The 22,673-nt window shown below is 44.8% G+C and overlaps 1 protein-coding gene across 1 annotated transcript; it reads left to right on the forward strand.

Annotated features, from left to right (window-relative positions):
• Nucleotides 1–8,323: 8,323 nt before the first annotated feature.
• On the forward strand, nt 8,324–10,477 carry gltpd2a (glycolipid transfer protein domain containing 2a; the record flags this gene model as incomplete). Its single annotated transcript, XM_080859934.1, has 4 exons — nt 8,324–8,396; nt 9,045–9,115; nt 9,318–9,517; nt 9,901–10,477. 4 exons carry the CDS (start codon nt 8,324–8,326, stop codon nt 10,475–10,477), a joined length of 921 nt encoding a protein of 306 aa, XP_080716060.1.
• Nucleotides 10,478–22,673: the final 12,196 nt, after the last annotated feature.

Below are 22,673 nucleotides of genomic sequence, written 5' to 3' on the forward strand. Positions count from 1 at the left end.
TTTTCCATTGGTCAATATACCTTGATCATATTCTAAAAGAGTACAAAGGTACTTTCGAGGAATGCCACCAGTGGCAGATCTAGGTATGGGTGACATAGGCTGATGTAAGAACTGCTGTGTCATGTTAAAATGCCTGTGTGTTAGTCTCCGCCCAGGTGCTGCCCTTGGTGGAGACTAACACAGGCATTTTAATATGACACAGCAGTTCTTACACATAGGCATTTTAACATGACACAGCAGTACTAACACATAGGCATTTTAACATGACACAGCAGTACTAACACATAGGCATTTTAACATGACACTAGTACTAACGCACAGGCATTTTAACATGACACAGCAGTACTAACACAGGCATTTTAACATGACACAGCAGTACTAACACATAGGCATTTTAACATGACACAGAAGTACACGCTAACATTAACATGCTAACATTAATACGAAAAGGGAGACACGAGAAACATTCCCAATCCCAACACTAAGAGACATAATGAGACAATTACAAAGAACACTGGGAACTTCCTCCATCTCGCATTTACATTTAGCAGACGCTTTTATCCAAAGCGACTTACAAGGAAATTGCATTCATACATCAGGAGCAGGTAGTGGGACACTTAGACACTTGGTAAGGAGGAGAGGAGAATTGAACCAGCAACCTTCCAACCTTCAGATTACTAAATGACTCCCCTTCCTCCTATACCACTGCCGCCCTCCATCTCACACACGCATACAGGATCTGCTCTAGCCCCTGCACGCAACACAGTCCCCACCTAGTGGGTCAGCTGTCCCTAATATTCCAAGCATTCAACACAAAGCCCTGTAAATGCTGCGGAAGCTGCCGCTTATGTGGAGGGCTTCAGTAGTTTGTGGCGAGGGATGAGGGTAATAGGGCAAAGTCAAAGCCCCTGTGCAAAGTCTAAGTCTCTGTGCCTCCATCCAGACGAGCTAGGGGAAGACCCTTCTTGAACTCAGGACTGAAAACCAAGTGCTCCCAGTTCAAAGTCCTCTCTTCTGGATGGCAGCACCCACGCACTCCATGGGTAGGTATCTGTAGGTACTCGCACACTTGTAAAGGGAAGGGTATTCAGCTGGTTTCAATTCAGTGGTGAAAATATGACTGAACACATTGGTGTCTGATATAGTGTCACATTGTTATTGGATTGCCCCTCGTGCTGGCCTGGCTTGGTGGCCTATACGTTTTTACACAAATGTTTTGCCTTGGGACAAATGTAATCAATCCTCATCAATCACCTGTAAACAATCAAGGTTTGAAAGATATGCACTTTAGCGAACATTCCAAAAATACCATGTCACTGCAACTGATGGTAGCATATGACACTGCTTGTTAACTGGTTTAACCATTTGCATGTCATGATTTACACAATTAATACCTAGATGTTTGGGGGAGATGAGAACGAATGAGAAATTGATGTGCACACGTTACTACATGATTTGGATTTTTGAGAATCTCCTATAGTTTTCATGGGGTGCCTTGTCCTGGAACAGAACTACATAGTGCCTATAAGAGATTAGAGAGCAGCACTCTAAACATTTGGAGCATATCCTGGATGGCCAGTAGGAATGAGAGGCGTGTTTATGTATCCTTCACATGACCATATCAAATTAATATGCAAATGAATATTTCAAAACTAGTTATGTATAAAAACACCTCAAAAACTGGCAAAATACTGCATAGTAGTCTTTAAATAGATCTTAATGAAATTTGTTCACTCATTTCACTAATGCACATGTTAGTTGAATCATTCCAAGTATATGGATTAACATGAGGATTAAAAATCACTTTTTGCATCAAGCACATTTTTTCAAAGGAAAAATTCTGATGGGTATTGCTATTTTCATATTTTCCCTTAGTGTCAATGCATCAGCTATGAAAATGTAAATACAGTATAATCATAATAACTTTTTAACACGAAGCTGAATCTACAGAGACAGACTTTACACCAATGCGGTAGCCTACTACCCCCTCAGACTATGTCCCTGTTATTTGTGTATCATCTCAAGATGGTGCAAGTGTTGATGCTGACATGCTGTGGTTGCCATCCCAACACAAAACTCCCCAAACCATACAACCCCAGACCACACTGAAGGAACTGATAAGATTTTCTACGTGTTACTGGAAGTGTGTTTGTGTCCTGTTTACAGCAGCTGTAAGTAGTTTCCATTTTAAACTAGGAAACTTGAGGTAACTAGCAAAAAGGCCAACAGACTTGCCTTGCAAGCATCAATGACAAAGTTGGCACTGAGAAAAGCAAGCTTTTCTCTTATACACATGGTGTTGTCCTAGATAACACAACTACACAGGGACAACACTCGCACTTGGGTAACTAGGAGGAACAAAAGGCTTGTTTGTCTTTCCTTCAAATGACATTAAAATGGTTCAAACTGTTTTTAACCCCACTGAAGAAGGGGTAAATGCCTAATGTGAGTTTATATACTGTAATGTTCATGGAAATCTCATGGCTTTCATGCCGCAAGTGAAGAGGCTGTAGCACTTGGTAACCACAGCAACCAAATCTGCAAAATGGGACTACCTCTGCCCACGCTGGAGCTACTGATATAAGCTTCTATGATTTCTTTCTTTGAAGTTTAAGGTTAAACTTTAGATCACTGTGACAGATGATGTTTACTGCTTTGTCAGATAAAATGCTGTGCATTAGTTATATGTTTATTCTCCCTGTAGTATTCCTCATGGCTGAACACTGAAGTGACAACTCCTCCAGTCACCATGATTTGGGTCACTGTCTAGACTTTTGCTTCTCCATCTTGATTGTACTGATGGTTATCTTATCTCCTGTAGTGTTTAACTAGTCACATACTCCAACACGCCCCCCTAATAACACAGCAATTAAAAGCATGTGGTTGTGTCTGAAGTTGTAAAATGATTGAACTGGTAGCGGCCATTAAACACCATAATGGTGAACTGCAGGTGGTATTTTAATGATCTCCATAATCTTTAACCCATTTCTGTTTTGACACTTGCATATCTCTGATCAGTTTCAGGTTTGCTTTTCAGTGAATGTACTTGGGATTTGGCAAAATATGTTTTTCAGGGTCTAACTACATAGTTCATTGCCAAGATGGCTAGTTTGAATAATAGGCATGTTTATCTTCACATGACCATATACAATCAAAGCATAAATATCAAAACTGGTTGCGGATACCAAAACTAGTTAAAACACCTCAAACCTGCAAAGTGTTGATTAAAATAGAATTAATGTAATCGGTTAACTCATTTCACTAATGCACATATAAATTGATTCAAATATATCCAAGTATATGGATTAACATGTGGATTAAAAATCACTTTGCATCAAGCACGTTTTTTTGCAAAGAAAAATTATTTTCTGTTTTAGTATTTTTATGCTTTTCCTTGACACCATGTATCAGCTATGAATGACCACATATAGAAAATATACATACATTTTGAACACAGCTCTGAATATACATCAGTTAAGGACTCTACAGAGTGTTACAACTGTATAGTTGTTCATACATTTTTGGTTGTCAGGGCAAGGTCTATCCATTTTGCCAGGTTGCTCGACTGTGTGTATGTGTTCATTAAATATTACAACAGTTAAGTTCTACAGTAGGCCTATGTGTTGATGCCTTGTTATGCGAGGCACTTCAACGTTAATCCGGCTTTGGTCCTAAAAGCTGCTGTGGCATCTCATGTCTAGGCTCACTGACCCAGGGTCAGTGCTACAGCCGGGCCAAGAGGGAATTCCTGAGTGATTCTGATTCCAGAGCTATTTAGCGCCTTTTGAGGATCAGTTTGTTTATTGTGAAATGGAGTTCACCACTGGTAATGACGCAATCATAACTAGAGCTGGCGGGTTGTGGTTAAGATGCCAAAGACTTCAATAGTCTGCGGACTCGTTTTAATAAAGTGGTTGCTAGCAGCAACAACCCCTGGACCCGGAGTCATAAACGGCGTCAATTATTAATGCACTTGCACACAGGCTGGTAAGCGACAGGCACCGACAAGGTAAGCAAGGCAAAAACAAATTAGCAAAACACTTACGTTTGACCGTATGAATTAGAAACATTAAAAAGTTGAAAAGAAGCGCGTAGAGATAGAGATGAGTGTGGGTAATCACCAGTAAGGTAACGTAATGCAAGGCGTTGGCATGCTGTGAAGGGTGTACGCATCACGGTCGTTTTAAAAAAAGTACAGCAGGTGTGTTTTAAGACGAACATTTTATCATTCTGCCTTTGTTTTTTCTCTCTCTGTTTGCCTGCATTATTTTTACTGAGTGCCTTGTACAAACTATGGAGTAATTTGTCTAAACTCAACGTAACTGTTAACTAAGTTAGTAGCGCAATGGTTAGGAAACTGTTCTTCGGTCTTTTCAAAGCCTTTCGTTTCGCTCATAATGTTCTCACAACTGTCAGTGCTGACGCTCCATACTTGATCTCAGAAATGCTTTAGAAACTGGATTGAAGGCCAACGCTTCCCCGTAACAACTTTTACGCATGGATGCAGGAGTTCCAAAGATGCCATCATGCGTCAATGCGTCTAATGAGTGCGCTAGGACCTTATGCAATTCCTCCCATTGATTCAGAGAAGGGATTGTTTGGTTTGAAAGATCTTACAGATGACTACATCTCTCAGAGTTGTAGCATTAGGTAGTAGCAATTTAAGCCTGTCATCATTTTAATCATTTCAAGTGTGAGATGAGATGATAACGTTGTTTTCTCTCTTTCTCTCTCTCTCCCTCCCTCCATCCCTTTGTCTTCATTCATTAGGACTACAAGTACACTGATTTCACATAATGGATGAAAGAGAGGTAAGAAAAACCACACACTCAAGTATCCCCGCGATACTGTTGTTGTTGAAATATACAAATACAACATTTCAGTATACCACATATAACTCATACGGTATGTATGGTGATTCACACCTGTACTCTTTCGGGCTTGGTGTTTCTCATTTCTTTATTTAGTTTTTGGTTTGCTTTAGTCTTGCTCAGTTTGTTTCCTACTGGAAGGAGGCCTTTTACATAGCTGTGGCTAGCCAGTAAGCTACCATATATAGAGCTTCTGTAAAGGTTCAGGAGTATGAGAGAGTTAACTTGTGATGGTAATCAATAGGAATGGTGGAAACCTGGAGGTTATGTGTGAGTGAGGAAGATGATTGACAGTGTCCTTTTCTTTCGTCCCTGTCTTTCTATGCTGCATGCTACCACTCACATGTACGTCTTACCCTCTGCCTCGTCTCCATCTCCTCTTCAGCCCTCTCCGTCTCCGCAGAAAGAGGTCCTTATCATTCCTCTCCATCCAAACGTCACTCCAAGTCCAAGTCCTGCCCAACAGACATCAGGCCCTTCCTCTTCTCAGACCACGTCCACTTCCACTGTGTCTTCTCCAATAGGACCAGCAGGTGTGTATCACACACACACACACACACACACACACACACACACACACACACACACACACACACACACACACACACATTTACCAGGAACACCAAGGGATGACAGATGACATAGATTCAGATTTAAATTGGGGCTGCACAAGTCTGTAGTTTTGCCTGTCGTCCCGTCCTATTGCCAGTGAAGCGAACTCCAGTTACTGTCACTGTGCATCTACCACTTCTTTTGTGTTGTGTAAGTCCTGCCCAACACAGTAATGCTAATCGTTGTTGCAGCTTTAAAGGCAGAGTACTATAGAGAGATACAGTACATACACACAAAACATGAAAGCTAGGAAGAAATATTGCAGAAACATCAACATTGTACTTCGTAGACTTTGCAGACTTCATGGACTTTGTACCTTAAAATGAAGAGTATACATTAAAACGGTCATCAGTTAAACAGAAGTCATGTTTGTTTTATGTGACACAAACACACACTCCTATTTATCTCCTTGTCAGGTTCACAGCTGTTTGCCGAGTTGTTGGAAAGCCACGCCCGTCGCATCCCTAGGACCGCCTCCCCAGAACACGTAGCCACACCTCCACAGGAAACCACACCCCAACATGTAACTACGCCCTCTAGTGTGACCACTCCCTCTCCTGTGACCACGCCTTCTCGTGTAGCCGCACCCCAAAGCCCGTCTCTCTCTCCAACCCCGACCACATCCCTTAAAGGGCAAGGTGGGAATGTTTGCCATCATGTCTGTCTTTGTATGTGTAAGTGTTTGTGTGTGTGTGCTTCTGTGAACACAGGTACACTACACACACACCCCTGTGACTATAGGATAACATTCATTCTTGTTTGCATTTCAATTTCCAAATAGCACTACAAATGTAAAAACTAATACAAATAAAATAATTAAAATTGAAATTGAATTGAATTGAACTATATGTGTGTAAAATGTGTTTGTGTGTGTCCTAGGTGCGCGTAGCCTCAGCAGCCCTGAGCTTCTCAAAGAGCTGAAGCAGCCACACCCACTCAAGCATGTCTCCGCCCACAAGGGCCTGACCACTGTCTTCTCTGGGCGGGGTAAGACTCCATCATCAAGCACTGCCACCTGTCATGGAGGAGAGAAGCCTCAGGGCTTGTCCAATGGAATGAAGCATTAAAGATGTGCTGTTAAGCAATTGGATGAAGAAGGTGCCACTCATCGGTGTCAGACAGACACTGCATACTCAACTCCTCTGCCGTAGCCATGCTTCCATACTCCAGATCACATCCTATGCTATGTCCGCCACACTCCTTAGTAGTATTTACAGCATGTATCAGGTAAAAGCACACTGTTCTGGACTGTAGATGACTGTGATGTTTATATGTATACTGGATAGATGGTTAAGCTTTTGAAAGTGACATCAGACATAAGGGCATATGAATGTGAGATGTATTTGTATAAGGTGTGTGTGTGTGTGTGTGTGTGTGTGTGTGTGTGTGTGTGTGTCTGTGTGTGTGTGTGTGTGTGTGTGTGTGAAAATCCTGTGTCGCTTCTCACAGCCTTCCTCAATAAGCTAATGCATCAGCACTTATAATAAAACATGACTTACTTATATTACAACATTGGACTGATTGGTCTTCAGCTGTGTGTGTGTGTGTGTGTGTGTGTTTCCTGTCATACTGTGTAAGTGTGTGTACAGTACATATGCTGTATTGCACAGGTGTATGTGTGTGTTTCTGGTCATACTGTGTACATCTGCTGTATTGTACAGGTGTGTGTATGTGTGTGTTTATGTCTGTGTGTCTATTCTCTACTGTTCTTTTTCTGTGTCGCAGTGACTATCTTCAACTGTAAATCTGCATGTATTTGAGAGTGTGAGCATGTGCTATATCTGTATCATACAGCAATGTGTGTGTGTGTGTGTGTTTCTGTACAGTGTGCCTTGTGCACATGATAAGATTACCTGTGCCAGAGTGCTCACCTGTCCAGAGTCCAGGTGACGAGTAAAGACATCAGCATATAGCTCCTCCTTCCTCCGCCCATGCCTGATATCTCTCTGCCATTAAACTGCACTGGAGGGGTTTTCACCAATGAGAGGGAGATTCAGAATTCCTGTGTAACAGAATGACAGTCCATTATGAATTTCAATGCTAATGCTATACAGCATTAGAACTCACTCAATCAGTTGTCTGCATGCCTCTTTGGCTATACTGCCTAACGGTACTGCAGTTATGCAAAAAGAAAACCAATATATGAACATATACACATGGTCACTGTTGCCCTTCCTGTTATTGTGGGTGCCGTGGCGATGCTTAGACAATCTATAACCAGAAGTACTGTAAGGTGTCCAAGAAGCGCTGAGCGACATGAGTAACATGCCTTCATTAGAGTGACACACTTGTATAGATAGTGTAGAGATACATTATATTTATAAATCAAATAGATTCAATATAGAAATAATTAACTGTGTTCATGACGCGGGAGATGAAGGGGCAGAGAGAGAGAAGAGGAGATAGAAGAAGATAGATGGAGGGAGAGCAGTGGAAGGATGGAGGTATAGAGGGACGGACAGAGAGAAAGAGGTTTGCTCTCACATCAGTTTTCCAAGAGTTGTGTGGGAGCAGATAAACAGTTACGACACAGAGGTCAAAGGGCAACCAGTGATCACAGTAGTTTGTCCGAGAGTGAGAGAGGAGAGAGTGAAAAGAGTGTTTCTCATTTCTGAAAAGTAGGAGAGTGGAAAGGCAGAGAGACAGAACAGCAAGGAAGACAAAAGAAAGGAAAGAGTGAACAGGGAAAGGAGGGTTGAAGAGAAGCACAAACAGAAGGGTGGAGAGAGGAAAAAGAAACAAAGTAAAGGGCAGGAGGGAAACAACAGGCTGTGGAGAGAGAGAGGGAGAGGGAGAGGGAGAGACAGAGGGGTAATGTGCGGTAATGAGCTGCCAGCAGCATGAGGCTCCGTGTTTTCCTGCTTCCTGCCGCCATGTTGGCTCTGATGCTATTCGTCAGTTCATACTGGCTGCGTAAGTACCCATTCATTCTTAACTAGGATGTAACTGAAGAAAAAAACGAATCACATGCCTTTAGCGTGTGTTTGTGTGTGTGTGTGCATCTGTATTTGCATCTGTGTTTATGTGTTCGGTGTAAGTGAGTGTGTGCTAGGGTCTAACACATTTCACATCAGTTACTGAGAAAAAATACGTAATTACATTACAGTTACTAATGAAAATATTGGTGATTACAAAGGGATTACATCCGAATATATATATATATATAATGTAATATAATAAGCTTCAAAGCTAATACGAAGACTGTTGATTTGCATTTTTTCGCCTTCTATACAGGCTCAGTTAATTCGGCAGTATGTGCTTACAATTAGAGCATTGCTTTTTATTGGTTATTTTGTTTCAATTTGCAACGCCTCTCATCTGCCACTCAAAATGTATTAAACAAATTAAGTTAGATTACTTTGATGAAGTAATTCAAATAGTTACCTTATTAATCACATTTTAACAGGGTTACTAGTAATCTGTAAACTATAACATTTCATAAGTAACCTTCCTAACCCTGGTTGCAATGCCATAACAGGGTTTGTAAGCTGTACATTTGTGATATAAGATTGGTTCTTTGTGTTTAAATGTGTAAAATCTCTATGTGCGTGTATGTGTCAGCTCAGGGTACCCCGCAGGGTTGTGATTCAATCTGGAGACCCTGCCTCAGTGGACACAGTCCAACAAGCAAGGTGCCAGAAACATAAAACATATACAGAGACACACACACACACACACACACACACACACACACACACGCGCGCGCACATAAACATATAAACACCAGTTATGTTAAGAACACCAAAATTCACACGTATCTCTTCAATGCTACATAATCTCCTCCCCTTCTCTTTCTGTCACCACTTCTCTTTGTTTCCCTTTTCCTGTGTCTAGCCAGAGCCTCATGATGAAAGAAATAAAAGAAACATCATTCCTGATGATAACTTGGTCCATGGAGATGACATCATCATGGAGGAATGTCCTGGGCAAGACTTTCAGGTGTCCCGCCTCTATTTACACCTGAACTCTGCCTTAGGCCCCGCCTCTGATGTCCTATTGGATGAATACCTGTCCAGCTGGGAGGAGCTTATAAAGTAAGACCAATAGTAAAGACACTTTGTTGAGATGCATCAGAGGCTCTTACCTATACAGTCAAGGAGGGAAGCCTCTCCTAAATGGTATTCAGTCAAAACAATCTGCATAGTTTATGTATATTTTGTTTCTTTGAAATACCTACATAATGCTGCATTATATTCTGTAACTTATTTCAAAACACAGTTATAGCACTCAGCACTTTTGAAAAATAAAGCATGTCATCGTTTTCTTAAATGGGGCTAAATAACATACTCATTAAAGTACTAAAGCCAAACTCAATGTCAGTGTTCCAGAGAGAAGTCCAATTGTTGGGCCTACATAAAGTCTCTTTCTCTCCTTCTTTCTTCCATAATGTCATCCTTCCACCCTACCCCTGCCTCAGGTTCATGAAAGCCCTCGGCCCTCTTGTCAGTTTCTTCTCCCACAAGGTCCAGGAGAAGATCACCCTTCTACGTGACCTCTCCTCCTCCCCCGCCGCCCTGAGCCCCGAGGGGCAGCAGCACCCTAACAACATCCTTCTCCTGGACCGCGCCGCCTACCGCTCCGTCCTCTCCATGCTGGACACCGAGCTGCAGGCCGGCGTGGTGGACTTCCACCGCCTCACGCCCTCTGGCAGCCGCACGCTCCTGCGGCTCCACCGCTCGCTGCTCTGGCTGCAGCTGCTGCTGGAGAAGCTCCAGGAGGGCCCTGACGCCGAGGGCCAGCTGCGTACCCCCGGGGAGCTGTGCAGGGAGGCGTACCGGCAGGCCCTGGCCCCGCACCACCCCTGGCTCCTGCGGCAGGCCGCCGAGGTAGCCTTCGGCGCAATGCCGGCCCGGAAAGTGTTCCTGGACCTGGTGTGCGTTGACTCACAGGAGGAGGCCAGGCCGGTGATGTGGACACTGATCGCGGCCATCAGAAAGGTGCACCGCAGGACCCAGAGTGCGCTGGAGGAGAGAGGGATGCTGGAGCTGCCATAGCGATGGGAGGAGGAGGAGAGAAAGGACATGTGAGAGAGAGAAAGGGAGAAGAAAGATGCGGGCGAGGGGGGTGATGGAGAGATGAGAGATGGTGAGGACAGGAGAATGAGGGAATCAAAGTGTTGTGGAGAGAAAGAGAGTTAAGCAATTAAGGAAGCAGTGGAGCAAGGAGTGATGAGGAAATTAATGAAAAGTGGAAGGGCAAGAAAGGAGAAGGAGAAAGAGAAAAAGGGCTGAAGAGAAATTATATGAAATAGATGGGAGGGAGAATGGAATGAGAGGAAAACCTGCATTTAAACAGACCCAGGAAAACACTAGCAAAATCACTATACTCTTATTGGGGAAAGAAAGTAAATGCATGAATGAATGAATAGATAAATTAATGAATGAATGAATGAATGAATGAATGAATGAAAACATATTGAAACAGTAATGGCGTAAGAACCAAGTGTGATTCAATAATTGATTGTTAATCCTTAATTTTTATACAAGCTCTGAGTATTTATTTTGCAATGTGTGAACTATGCGTGGCTGATTCCCCCACAGCCAACATGGACAGTATTTACAATGGAAGTTTACTGTTATGGACTTTGAATCCCTTTTCCACTATTTCCTGTTTACATGTGCTATTTGTATTTTACTTTACACTTGGCAAATCGTCAAATAAAACAACACGAAGCAAGAGCACAAGCGTCTCTTCTTGTTTACATTGTTTACGTGTCCAGTTGGAAAAACATTTTTTTCAACTGGACACATACTAATTCATTTCTAGATGTAGCTGGAGAGATGCAGTGATAGAGACAGAATGCATGCAGAGTGGGTCACAGCAAACTCCATTAACTCAATTCAATTCAATTCAATTTTATTTATATAGCACCAAAACATTCAAATTGTCTCAAGAAGCTGTTCAGAGCCCAGAGCCTGAACCCCCTTGGTGTAGAGAATTTTGAGACACGGAAGGGAATTTTCAAATTAACATCTGTACAGTTTTTGTGTCTATTTCACAGATACAAAAATAGCGCCACTGTTTCACCCAACGTATCTTCCTCTGCATAGGCTATTCTGTACTGACTGCCATGATCCCGGCCACCACTTCCTGGCCAGTTCAATGAGGTGATACAGGTCTCAGTGTCAACCACCAGATGGAGACAGTGGGCTCAGTGAGACGGTACATGGTTGGATTACAGTGAATTTGCCCTACATCTAAATCTGTGACATAACTTGACTACGTCATACGCTCTCACTCGTACTCAGAGGCACACGCGACCCCGGCGATGATTTTCCCGTTTACTGGAAATCCTTGCGGGGAAATATGGGAGGAGAGGCTTTAAAAATAGAACGTCGCACAAGGCACACACACGCAGGGTCTTACATACTTTGGTTCGGAGGGCGAGTGTTGAAGTGTTGGGCAAATGAATGAAACATGCTATCACCCAAGGGTTGTTCATCCCATCCCACCGCACTAAAACATCTGTCCTGTGCCAGTGCATTTGTGTCGTCGTAATACTATGAATCACTCGCTGTACCTATTTGGGATGCATAAATACTCCTAATACCAACTGATTCCACGTTTCTATGTCCCATGGGGTCGCACATACTTATATCTTGCACGTGCACACTCTCACTCACACAGAGTGCCAAAGGCAGATGCGTATAAGTACTTTCAGGCACGTGAGAAAATCAGATTATACTCGCATGCACATTTTTCACAGGTGAGGTCATTTAATTGAGGATATGGACGGTGGACTGTGTAATTGAGGATATGGACTGTGATTTATGACTTTTGATTGGTTATTGACTGGCTGTTGATCAGTGGTGTGTCACCTGCTGCTTGACTGACCAGAGGCGGAAGCTTCAGGACTGACCCTTGACCCCTGGCAACTAGCCCCTACTGGTGAACTCTATGGGTATGCCTGTATGTCTGTCTTCCTCTCTTCCTCTTGCACATGCAAGTGCACACACACACACACACACACAAACACACACAAACACACACCCACACACAGAAACAATACACATATACCAAAAGAACATAGAATTTCATGATTCACAACATAAACTAAATGGGTGCCTAACTATGGTATAACTGTAATTATTGTTTATGATTTGGACTCTCATTTGAGTGATGAAATGTCATTTGGTTTTGAGTTTATACATCACAGAATTCACATAGTAAATATCTACCTCTAAATTGCAAATTATAGCTATAAGGTCTATTCCTGTGCTTTCCAGAACTACAAAACAAGGAATAGTAATAACAACAGTATATTACAATAGTAATATAATAGAAGTAATAACAATAATAATAACAACAACAACAAAAACAGTAATAATGGTAATGATTGGTTTAATATACACCAACTGGTGCAACCTAGACACATCATCAGTGATGGAACCTGGGATCATCGGGTGTTTCGGGTCTTTCAACATCAGACACCCTCGCCCAGGCGACCCAGCCGGAGGTGATCAGTCCCCGGCTTGTGTCTAGGTAGCTTGTGTTGCCCACGGATCACCCCTCTTGATCCACAGCCATCTTGATGCCCTCTCAGCAGCATCTGTGGTGTTCTTGATGGCTTTCTTGCTGTGCAGTCCCCTTATTCCCAACAACTTGAGAGCCCTGTAGAGTGACTGGCCTGCAAACCCTCGGCATCCAACCTCGATGGGGTTGCACCGAGTTTTCCACCCGTTACGGCGGCATTCGCCTGCCAGCTCCTCGTACTTGGCCCTCTTCCTCTCAAATGCCTCCTCCATCCGGTCTTCCCAGGGCACAGTCAGCTCCAGCAGTATGACCTGCCTTGTTGATTCTGACATGAGAATCAAGTCGGGCCTGAGTGTGGTCACTGCGATGGTCTCCGGGAATTTAAGCTGACTGCCCAGGTCCACCTTCAGCTGCCAGTCCCTAGCTGTGGTAAGGAGCCCCCCTCCTTGGCTTTGGCGCTGCCGTGGCCTCTCTCCAGCTCTAACAAAGGCGATGGAAGGCCCAGCTGGCTGTTGTTGTCTGCTGCGTGCAATCCCTGTGCAGATGGTATCTGCTATCACCTTCAGCACCTGGTCGTGGCGCCAGCGGTAGCGCCCCTCACCCAGGGCTTTCGGGCAACAGCTCAGGATGTGCTCCAGTGAACCTCTCCTCTGGCACAGCAGGCAAGCAGGTGTTTCTGCCAGACCCCAACAGAAGAGGTTGGATGGGCTGGGGAGGACGTCATAGACCGACTGGATCAGGAACTTAATCCGGAACGGCTCCGCTTTCCAAAGCTCAGTCCATGAGATCTTCCGGTCCAGTGCCTGCTCCCATCTTGTCCACGCCCCCTGTTGTCTCATCCCGACCATCCTGCTCGAGCGGGTCTCCTCCACTCCTGCTCGAACCTCTTCCTGGACAAGCTGACGCCTCTCCTTCCCCTGGGCCTTGTTGTACTGAGGTCTTGGGTTGCTCCCAAGCCCTGCCCGGCCTGATGCAACTGCTCCCACTAGAACACTGTGACGCAACCGTGCTTCTGCTTGGTCAACTGACTCCTGGGCTCTCCACTTGCGACCAGTTCGCACTTCAATCCCAGCTGAGGAGACTTTGGTGTCCTGGGAGTCTCTATACAGCAGCACCTCCCTTGCACGGGTCACCATGAACTCCTCCGACAGACTACTGAAGGGAAGTCGTAGCTTGTTCTTATTCCCATACAAGGCTATGCTGCTGAGGCATCGTGGTAGGCCCAACCACCTGCGCAGGTAGCCACTGACCTTTCTCTCAAAGCCCTCAACTGTGGTAAGTGGGACGTCGTAGACCAGCAGTGGCCAGAGGAGGCGTGGCAGGATGCCATGCTGGTATATCCAGGCTTTAAACTTGCCTGGCAGCCCTGACTTGTCCACTGCCACTAGCCAGGTTCCAAGCTCTCTGCTGGTTGCTTTGAGCACTGCTGTGTCCCTCAGGGTGCCATCAAAGATCTTTCCCAGGCTCTTCACTGGCTTCTCTGAGACCGATGGAATCTGGACGTCTCCCAGCGAGAAACGGAACTTGTCTGTCACCTTCCCCTTCTTCACCACCAGGGAACGGGACTTAGCAGGCTTGAACCCCATACGTGCCCAGTTGATGAGACGCTCAAGGCCTTGGAGCACCCACCTGCAGCCTGGTACCGATGTTGTGGTAACAGTCAGGTCATCCATGAACGCTCTGATAGGGGGCTGCCGTGCACCTGTCTTGGTGAGCGGTCCTCTGCACTCGACTTCTGCCGACTTAACAAGCATGTTCATGGCTAAGGCAAACAAGATCACTGAGACGGTGCACCCAGTGATTATGCCCTTCTCAAGCCGATGTGATGCTGATGTTACTGTTCCAGAGGTGACTCTCAAGCTGAAGCTGCTGTAATAGTCCAGTATGAGGTCCCTGATCTTGCGTGGAACATGGTGCCGGACAAGCGAGGTTTCCACCAGTTTGTGTGGAATTGACCCGTAGGCGTTGGACAGGTCGAGCCACAGAACTGCCAGGTCCCCCCTGCCCTCCCGGGCCTCTCGGATGAGCTGAGTGACAACTCCTGTGTGCTCGATGCATCCTGGTACCTTTGGGATCCCCCCCTTCTGGACAGAGGTGTCAATGTATGCATTCTTCAAGAGGAACTCCGTCATGCGTCGGGCAACAATGCTGAAAAACACCTTGCCCTCCACACTCAGGAGTGATATGTTTCTGAAATGCTCGATGGTGTGCGAGTTCTCCTCCTTCGGAATCCATACGCCCTCTGCATGCCTCCACTGCTGAGCCACCTTCCCCCTCCTCCAGATGACCTTTAGGATCTTCCACAGTCGTTGCAAGAGCCTTGGGCACCTCTTGTAGACAACATATGATACGCCACTGGGACCTGGTGCTGAGGTGGATCTAGCTACTCTGACAATGTCCTCAACCTCTCTCAGGGTTGGCTCCTTGGTGTTAAATGCTGAAGTGGGTTCTGGTGGGGTTATCAGACTGCTGCAGTGGCCAAGATCCTGCTCCCTTGTGCTGTCGCTGTAAGTTGCCCTGAGGTACTCGTCAACCTCTTCTTGCGTGCAGGCCAATTGTCCACCTCGCTTCTGCCCGAGGATCTTCTTGGTGAAGCTGAAAGGGCTTGCAATGAAGGCGGCACGCTTTTTGGCTCTCTCTTTTCCCCTCCTTCTGTGCCATTCGGCTCGCCGCAGTGTTGTGAGGTTCCGCCTTAAGATGTTACGGAGCTCTGCTAGCCCGGTCTTTTCTTCCTCCCTTGCCTGCTTGTACTGCCGTCCTAGCAGTCTAAGCTCTTGCCGCAGCTGGCTGATCTTCTTCTGCCGTCGGTTTGGCTCCACAACAGCGTTGGTTCGGCGCTGCTCCTTGGTGCCAAACCTCTCGGCGGCAATGCTGACAATCATTGTGCACATTGTGCGCAACTTCTGGTCAGCATCTCCTCTAGCTGTGGCTTCGAGAACCTGATCGACGTCCTCATCGAACTGGCACCACTCTTTTACCTTGTTGGCGGAAGGCCACTTGACCCGGCGGTGTTCTGACTGCCTGACTTGGGGTGGGGCTTGTGGGGCGTGGAGGGTCTGGGCACTGTGGGGTGACTCCGGGCCGGGCTCCTCCTGCGTCTCACTAGGCACTGGTCCTGTGCGTTGCTCCACTTGCCTCCCAGTCAAGCATCTCATCTTGGTCTGGTGGATTTTGAGACCTCGCGGGTTTTTGCAGACCTTGCCACATAAGCAAACTGCACTCATAGTCGTATTTCCGTTAGCTTGGGTCGATGCCTGTATGTCCGTCCTGTTGGGGTGCTCATCCTCCCCCCCTCTCGGGCACCCCCGGGGGTATAACTCTGTAAAGTTTTCCGTAGCTTGTTTGTGGGTGCTCCCTCACGGGAGCTGCAGTTTGGGGTGCTAGCCCTCCCTGCCCCAGTTGCTGTCTCTCCAGCTGTCTGCTGCCTCTCCAGCTGTCACCACTCTGTTCATGGTCGTCATCCGGTCTTTCCCGAAGGTCACTGGCTCTGCCAGAATGAACTGGTTTAATATACACCAACTGGTGCAACCTAGACACATCATCAGTGATGGAACCTGGGATCATCGGGTGTTTCGGGTCTTTCAACATCAGACACCCTCGCCCAGGCGACCCAGCCGGAGGTGATCAGTCCCCGGCTTGTGTCTAGGTAGCTTGTGTTGCCCACGGATCACCCCTCTTGATCCACAGCCATCTTGATGCCCTCTCAGCAGCATCTGTGGTGTTCTTGATGGCTTTCTTGCTGTGCAGTCCCCTTATTCCCAACAACTTGAGAGCCCTGTAGAGTGACTGGCCTGCAAACCCTCGGCATCCAACCTCGATGGGGTTGCACCGAGTTTTCCACCCGTTGCGGCGGCATTCGCCTGCCAGCTCCTCGTACTTGGCCCTCTTCCTCTCAAATGCCTCCTCCATCCGGTCTTCCCAGGGCACAGTCAGCTCCAGCAGTATGACCTGCCTTGTTGATTCTGACATGAGAATCAAGTCGGGCCTGAGTGTATAATAATAACAATATTACAATAGTATTGTTATTACTAAAAAGTAGTCTTTTTTTTATGAATCGTATTTACAGAAGGAGAAATGTGGTCTGGTAGACCGTCTGGGCTAGATTGCTAAACTGTGTGTAGCCGGGGCAGCAGCGTTTTGGGTATTGTGTGTGCACCAGTAAGGGAGGGTTTGGGTGGGGTTAAGGGAACAGGTTGTAGGCATTGTAAGTGTGTGTGTGTGTGTGTGTGTGTGTGTGTGTGTGTGTGTGTGTGTGTGTGTGTGTGTGTGTGTGTGTGTGTGTGTTTGTGTGTGTGTGTGTGTGTGTGTGTGTGTGTGTGTGTGTGTGTGTGTGTGTGTGTGTGTGTGTGTGTGTGTGTGTGTGTGTGTCAGGGAACGTGTGGTTGATGTTCGTACGTTTATGAGTGGGTGGAGCCAACCAGGACAAAGTGTGTGCTCACTGATCTGGATTAGAGTCAATGGGATTAAAGCTTTGAGATTATCTCCGCGCATACATACACACACACTCAGTCAGGAACACCTGACACACTCGCTTGCCTCTCTGTATCCTTCATTCTCTCCTCCGTCCTGCTCCGGGTATTTTTAAACATCTGCATTTTGATTTCTTTTCGATTACGTAAGGACACTGCCAGGGCTCTGAACGTCTGTGTGTCATCAGAGAACCAGATTATGTAACCCCCCCCCCCCCCCCCCCCCTCTCTCTCTGTCCCACCCTCTTTCCCTTCAACAAGAAGTCCTGCCTCTCCATCATAAAATATAAATTTTCACACTAAGGCTAACCAACTGTGCAGAGACCCCTGTGGTGACTGTGTAAGTGGGACTTGTAGTTTGTTTCACTCGTAGGTGTTGTAGTTCTGTTGCAGGAGCTGAGGACAGGATGGAGAAAGCAGCCCTCAGTTGTTACATAAACAGACAGCGCAAATGCAGTTGTATCACCAATCTCTTACCCTTTCGCTTTTACATTTTCTCTTCATTCAGTTTCTTTTCCTCCTCTCTCTCTCGCTCTTTCCTTTACTTCCATCGTTTGTCTGTATATGTCAACCTGTTTCTGTCTGTCAACCTTTCCCCCTAAACAGGTACTCCAACATCTCTCCCACCTGATGTTGATCACAATTTCATTTTATATTTTAAAACACTCCCCATTTTTACGTACGTGAGTTAGAGATAATGGTGTGTGAAAGAGTTGGTGTATTTTAACAATTATCAGAGAGGAATTGTTTCTCAGATGGAAATCTTTTGTGACTGGCAGAGTTGGGCTTGTGTGCGGAAAAAAGATCTGTGTGTGTGTGTGTGTGTGTGGCAGGGGGTGGGGGGAATCGGGGGATGTTCAGTGGGAACCCTTTCTACACAGCAACTATCTGTGTATTCACTCAACAAACAAAAAGCACACGCTTTTAAACACAAAAAAAAGTTTTATTGTTTCTTACTTCCCATTTTTCATTTACAACGATATTCTTGTTTTTTGAATATAGGTTTCCACAATTGTATTTTTTTTAAATTAGTCAGGCAATATATACTGTATATAACGGTATATTCAATTAATTCTTTAATTACATCTAGTATGTCATGAGCAGTGTTTTGATTGAACAGCAAAACCCAAATAGAGAGAGATGAGAGCAGAAGAAATCACATTCTTACAGAGGAGTCTGAAGCACATATGAGAGGGATGGCCACAGACAATCAGCATCACTCGTGAATGGTAAGAGAGGTGTTGCTGAATTCATCGATGATTCAACAGAGTGCAGTTAAAGTCAGTGCTGAAGAGGCGGGGCAGTGCAGTGATTGGGCGCATTACTGACAGTAAGACACAAGATTGACAGGGATCACAATGGAGCAAGTGCAGCTGGACCAACACCGATGGAATGTATGTGTGTGTGTGTTTGTGTATGAGAAAGCACGTCTGCGAATAGAATAGTTTGTTTGCAAATTACATCAACACAGTTAGTGTTGTAGTGTGGTTGGTGGTGTGTGCAAAGGTGTGTTTGTGTGTGCTTCTAATGGACAGAATGTCAAGAATCGATGAAGGCACATGCTTCTGACTCAGCTGTATCAGAGTCTGATACACACAGACGACGTCTTGACAGTCAGACTGGAGCTAGACGCCGTCCCATGATAATGACATCACAATGGGACAGGGAATGAAGATGGGTGATGGGTGATGCAGCTACACGTGACCCAGTGCATGAGAGCGGCCATCTTTGGCAGGTCATAGTCGATTCCTTGTCATCAGTGTCATTCACTTTTTGGTCTTAGTTTGATCTTATTGATCACATAGATACGGTCAAGCGTGACCACATCGCAGATGTACTGATGGAAACTAACTGGTCATCTGAGTCTATGGGCCCTGACCTAAGAGAGAGCGGGTGTAGGCAGTGAGGTGAAGTTTAAACAGGAGTTAGCCCTGGATACTCCTCACTCACCTCTCTCTTAGAATCACCTCCAACATGAGTGACTATTTAAAGGTAAAGGTGAAAAACTGGCATTTAGCAGGCATTTTATCCAAACCAGATAATCTGCAGCGATCAGGAATCGTACCCGCTTGCAAGGCGGTGACACTAACCAATGCTATATCTAGTGCCCCAAGTGGTGTAGCAATATGTCTCCTCACTCACTCAGTTGTTGCACAGGCGCTGCGCGATACATTAAACGACAAAGTTGCCACTAGTGTATATCCCATAAGATAAGAGTGGCAGTTGCAACAGGCAATGACCAATATAGGTTGTGTCACTTTTTCAGTCTTCATGCAGTGGGCAGAGGATAGCACTACTATGGCATGGACTGTGTCTATGAAGTGTTCTATGGATGTGTATGTGCGAAGTTGTCTGTGGAGACCAAGCTTCGCATACAGAGGGCATTCCAGTGCATGTTTGGTCAAGTTCTGCTCCGCAAGCTTTGTGGTAACTCTGCAGTAGTCTGTGCAGGTACAAGGACTCTTTGGCCATCCTACTGATAGTAGTGAAGTGTCTATAGGCCTGAAAGGGAGCATGAACTAGCACGGTGTGGAGTCCCACTCTGCACGTAGCAGGAGTCTACAAGAAACTGTGTTGATTCCATTAGTGCTGCACCATGTAAACATATTTTTTCCCATGAACAGAGCAGAGGTGATATGAAGGGAAAATGTGTAGATGTCAAGGCGATGTCTGTATTAATGTGTTTTTCATATATATTTATATATTAATCTATGCTCTCTTTTTAACGTGAGCGCATACACACACATACATACTCACTCACGCTTTCAAATTATACTTAGAAAGTAAAACTATGGTCTAAAAAAAAAAATACATAAACAACACAGCACACAGAACAGGCGATGAGACAGGAGGGAACACTGAGAGGAAAAGGAAGTGGTTGTTTGACACAGACAGGCCACAAAGACATCCACCCTGCTAACATGGCCTACCCTCATAGCAGCTTCGCTAGCATTAGGGCTAACAACAGATAAATAGACCAGCACCATGTGAGCTAGCACTGTGCTGACAAGCACAAAGTTGACAAACGTGTAATGCTAACCAGCCTCAGGTGAAATCGGTGCAGTTTCGTGCTAGCGTCATGTTAACTAGCCCCACGTTTATTAGCGATATGCTAACCAAATTGGTGATTGAGTGATAGGCTAACAAGATTGAAATAGAAAAAAAAATCCCCCCAGTGCTACAGTCTAATATCCAGTCTTATCCAGTGCTGTGCTACTGAACGTTCTCTATACAATGGAAAAAACAGATAATCTAAGTAACTTGAAAGATAGGACGTAAATTTAAAAAAACACCAGGATACTATCTTCAGAGACTACCTTCATCAGTCATCTACACACTTTTAAGATCAGCATTGGCAAATTCTTTAAAATTCATATGGTTTGATACTTTACACGCATACTACCCCCTCTGTTCTATACTTTTCTTCCCCTCCCTCTCTCTCTAAGAGAAAGGAACATATTTCGCTCCAATAATATGTACAGTTAGCCACACAACACACAAGATATATTGCTTTGAGGACAAAAGAGAGAAAGAAGATACGATTTTAAAGGGAAAAGAAAAGAAAAAAACTGAGCTTGTCTAACATCATCTCATAAAGTGATCATTATGTGGCCCAATAGGATATGACTGATGTGACTGGTCCAAGCAATTCAATGTTGAATTTGACTGGTTGTTAATGGGTTAAGAGCTAGATGGAGTTTTTAGCCATTTAGGATCAATATAGTGCAACCATGATAACAATTACTGAATACACACTCCAGACCTTGGAGCACTGCATGCTTGAAAAGTTTATGGAAACATCAGTGTTTGTGTGTGTGTGTGTGTGTGTGTGTGTGTGTGTGTGTGTGTGTGTGTGTGTGTGTGTGTGTGTGTGTGTGTGTGTGTGTGTGTGTGTGTGTGTGTGTGTGTGTATGTGTGTGTGTGTGTGTGTGTGTTTATTTCTGAATGTATGTATTAAAACAGATAATAAAGATACTGTAGGTGTGTGGGCTTTATCAGTATGTGTACCATTACTCTGATATTGTCATGAAACAACTTTAAAGGTCACATCATCAATCTAGCCCACTAGCAGTGCATGAACATGGTAAAATAAACATGTATAATCAATGCGATCAATTTCACAAACAAACCAAATAAAAAACAACAATGCAATAAATTCATCACTACATATGAAAAAATAAATAAATAGGTCAATGAATGAAGCAGGAGCCTTCTTAGTCAACGCCCCAAACCAAACAAACAAACAAAAAACAGAGGTAGAGAGGGAATCATTTGTAAGAGGAAAGACAGAGAAGCAGAGACATAAAGAAGAAAGAAAAACAAAGGGCAAAAGGAAGAAAGGGGTAAAAAAATGAAGAACAGAATGAGAATGTACTAATCAAATAAAAACACTTTGGTAAATCACAAAAAAGAGCAAAGAGCAGGAACAAAAAAAAGGGATAGGAAGGGAAAAAAGAAAGTAAGAAAGAAGAAGAAAGAAGGAAAATAAGGAAAAACAGACAAACAGAAAGAGACAGCATAGACAAAGGGGGATGGGGAGAGGAGAGTGCCTCCAGATTAGGATTACAGATTAAAGGGATTAGATAGACGCATCAATAAAACACAGAGAGACACCTGCTTGACCAAAACCAGTAACACTGACCCTGCCAAACATGTCATCATCATCATAATTATAAGCATCATCATCATCATTGGCGTAGTAGATTTATATGGCTAAATTAATTTACCCATAATTCCTTGCTCCTTTTGCAAGAACTAGCCCCTCCCACTACCACCTTCTAGTCCTTCCCCCTGCTTCTGATTGGGTGTGTTGCAATTGGATGTCCTAACAGGAACTCTCAGTCAGGTGAATAATGGAGTAAACAGTTTGTCAGATTCATCTATAAACACACACACACACACACACACACACACACAACACACACACACACACACACACACACACACACACACACACACACACACACACACACACACACACACACACACACACATAAACAAACACACAGACACACACAGAAACACATACGCACACACTAGGGCGCCCTTCCTCTCTCTCTCCATAGAATGAAAAGAGGTGTAAATCAAGGAGGGAAGGACTGACCCCTGGGATGTTTGTACTACATTTCCCACAATCCTCTGAGCCCTCTGGCACAAGAAGTAGTAAGTGTGGGGATTTCACAATCACTACAGTTGAGGAGAGGATACAGATAGAAAACATTGCTTGTTTGTGCGTGCAATGTGTGTG

The sequence above is a fragment of the Sprattus sprattus genome (genome assembly GCF_963457725.1).
Source record: "Sprattus sprattus genome assembly, chromosome: 21".
NCBI lineage: Eukaryota > Metazoa > Chordata > Actinopteri > Clupeiformes > Clupeidae > Sprattus > Sprattus sprattus.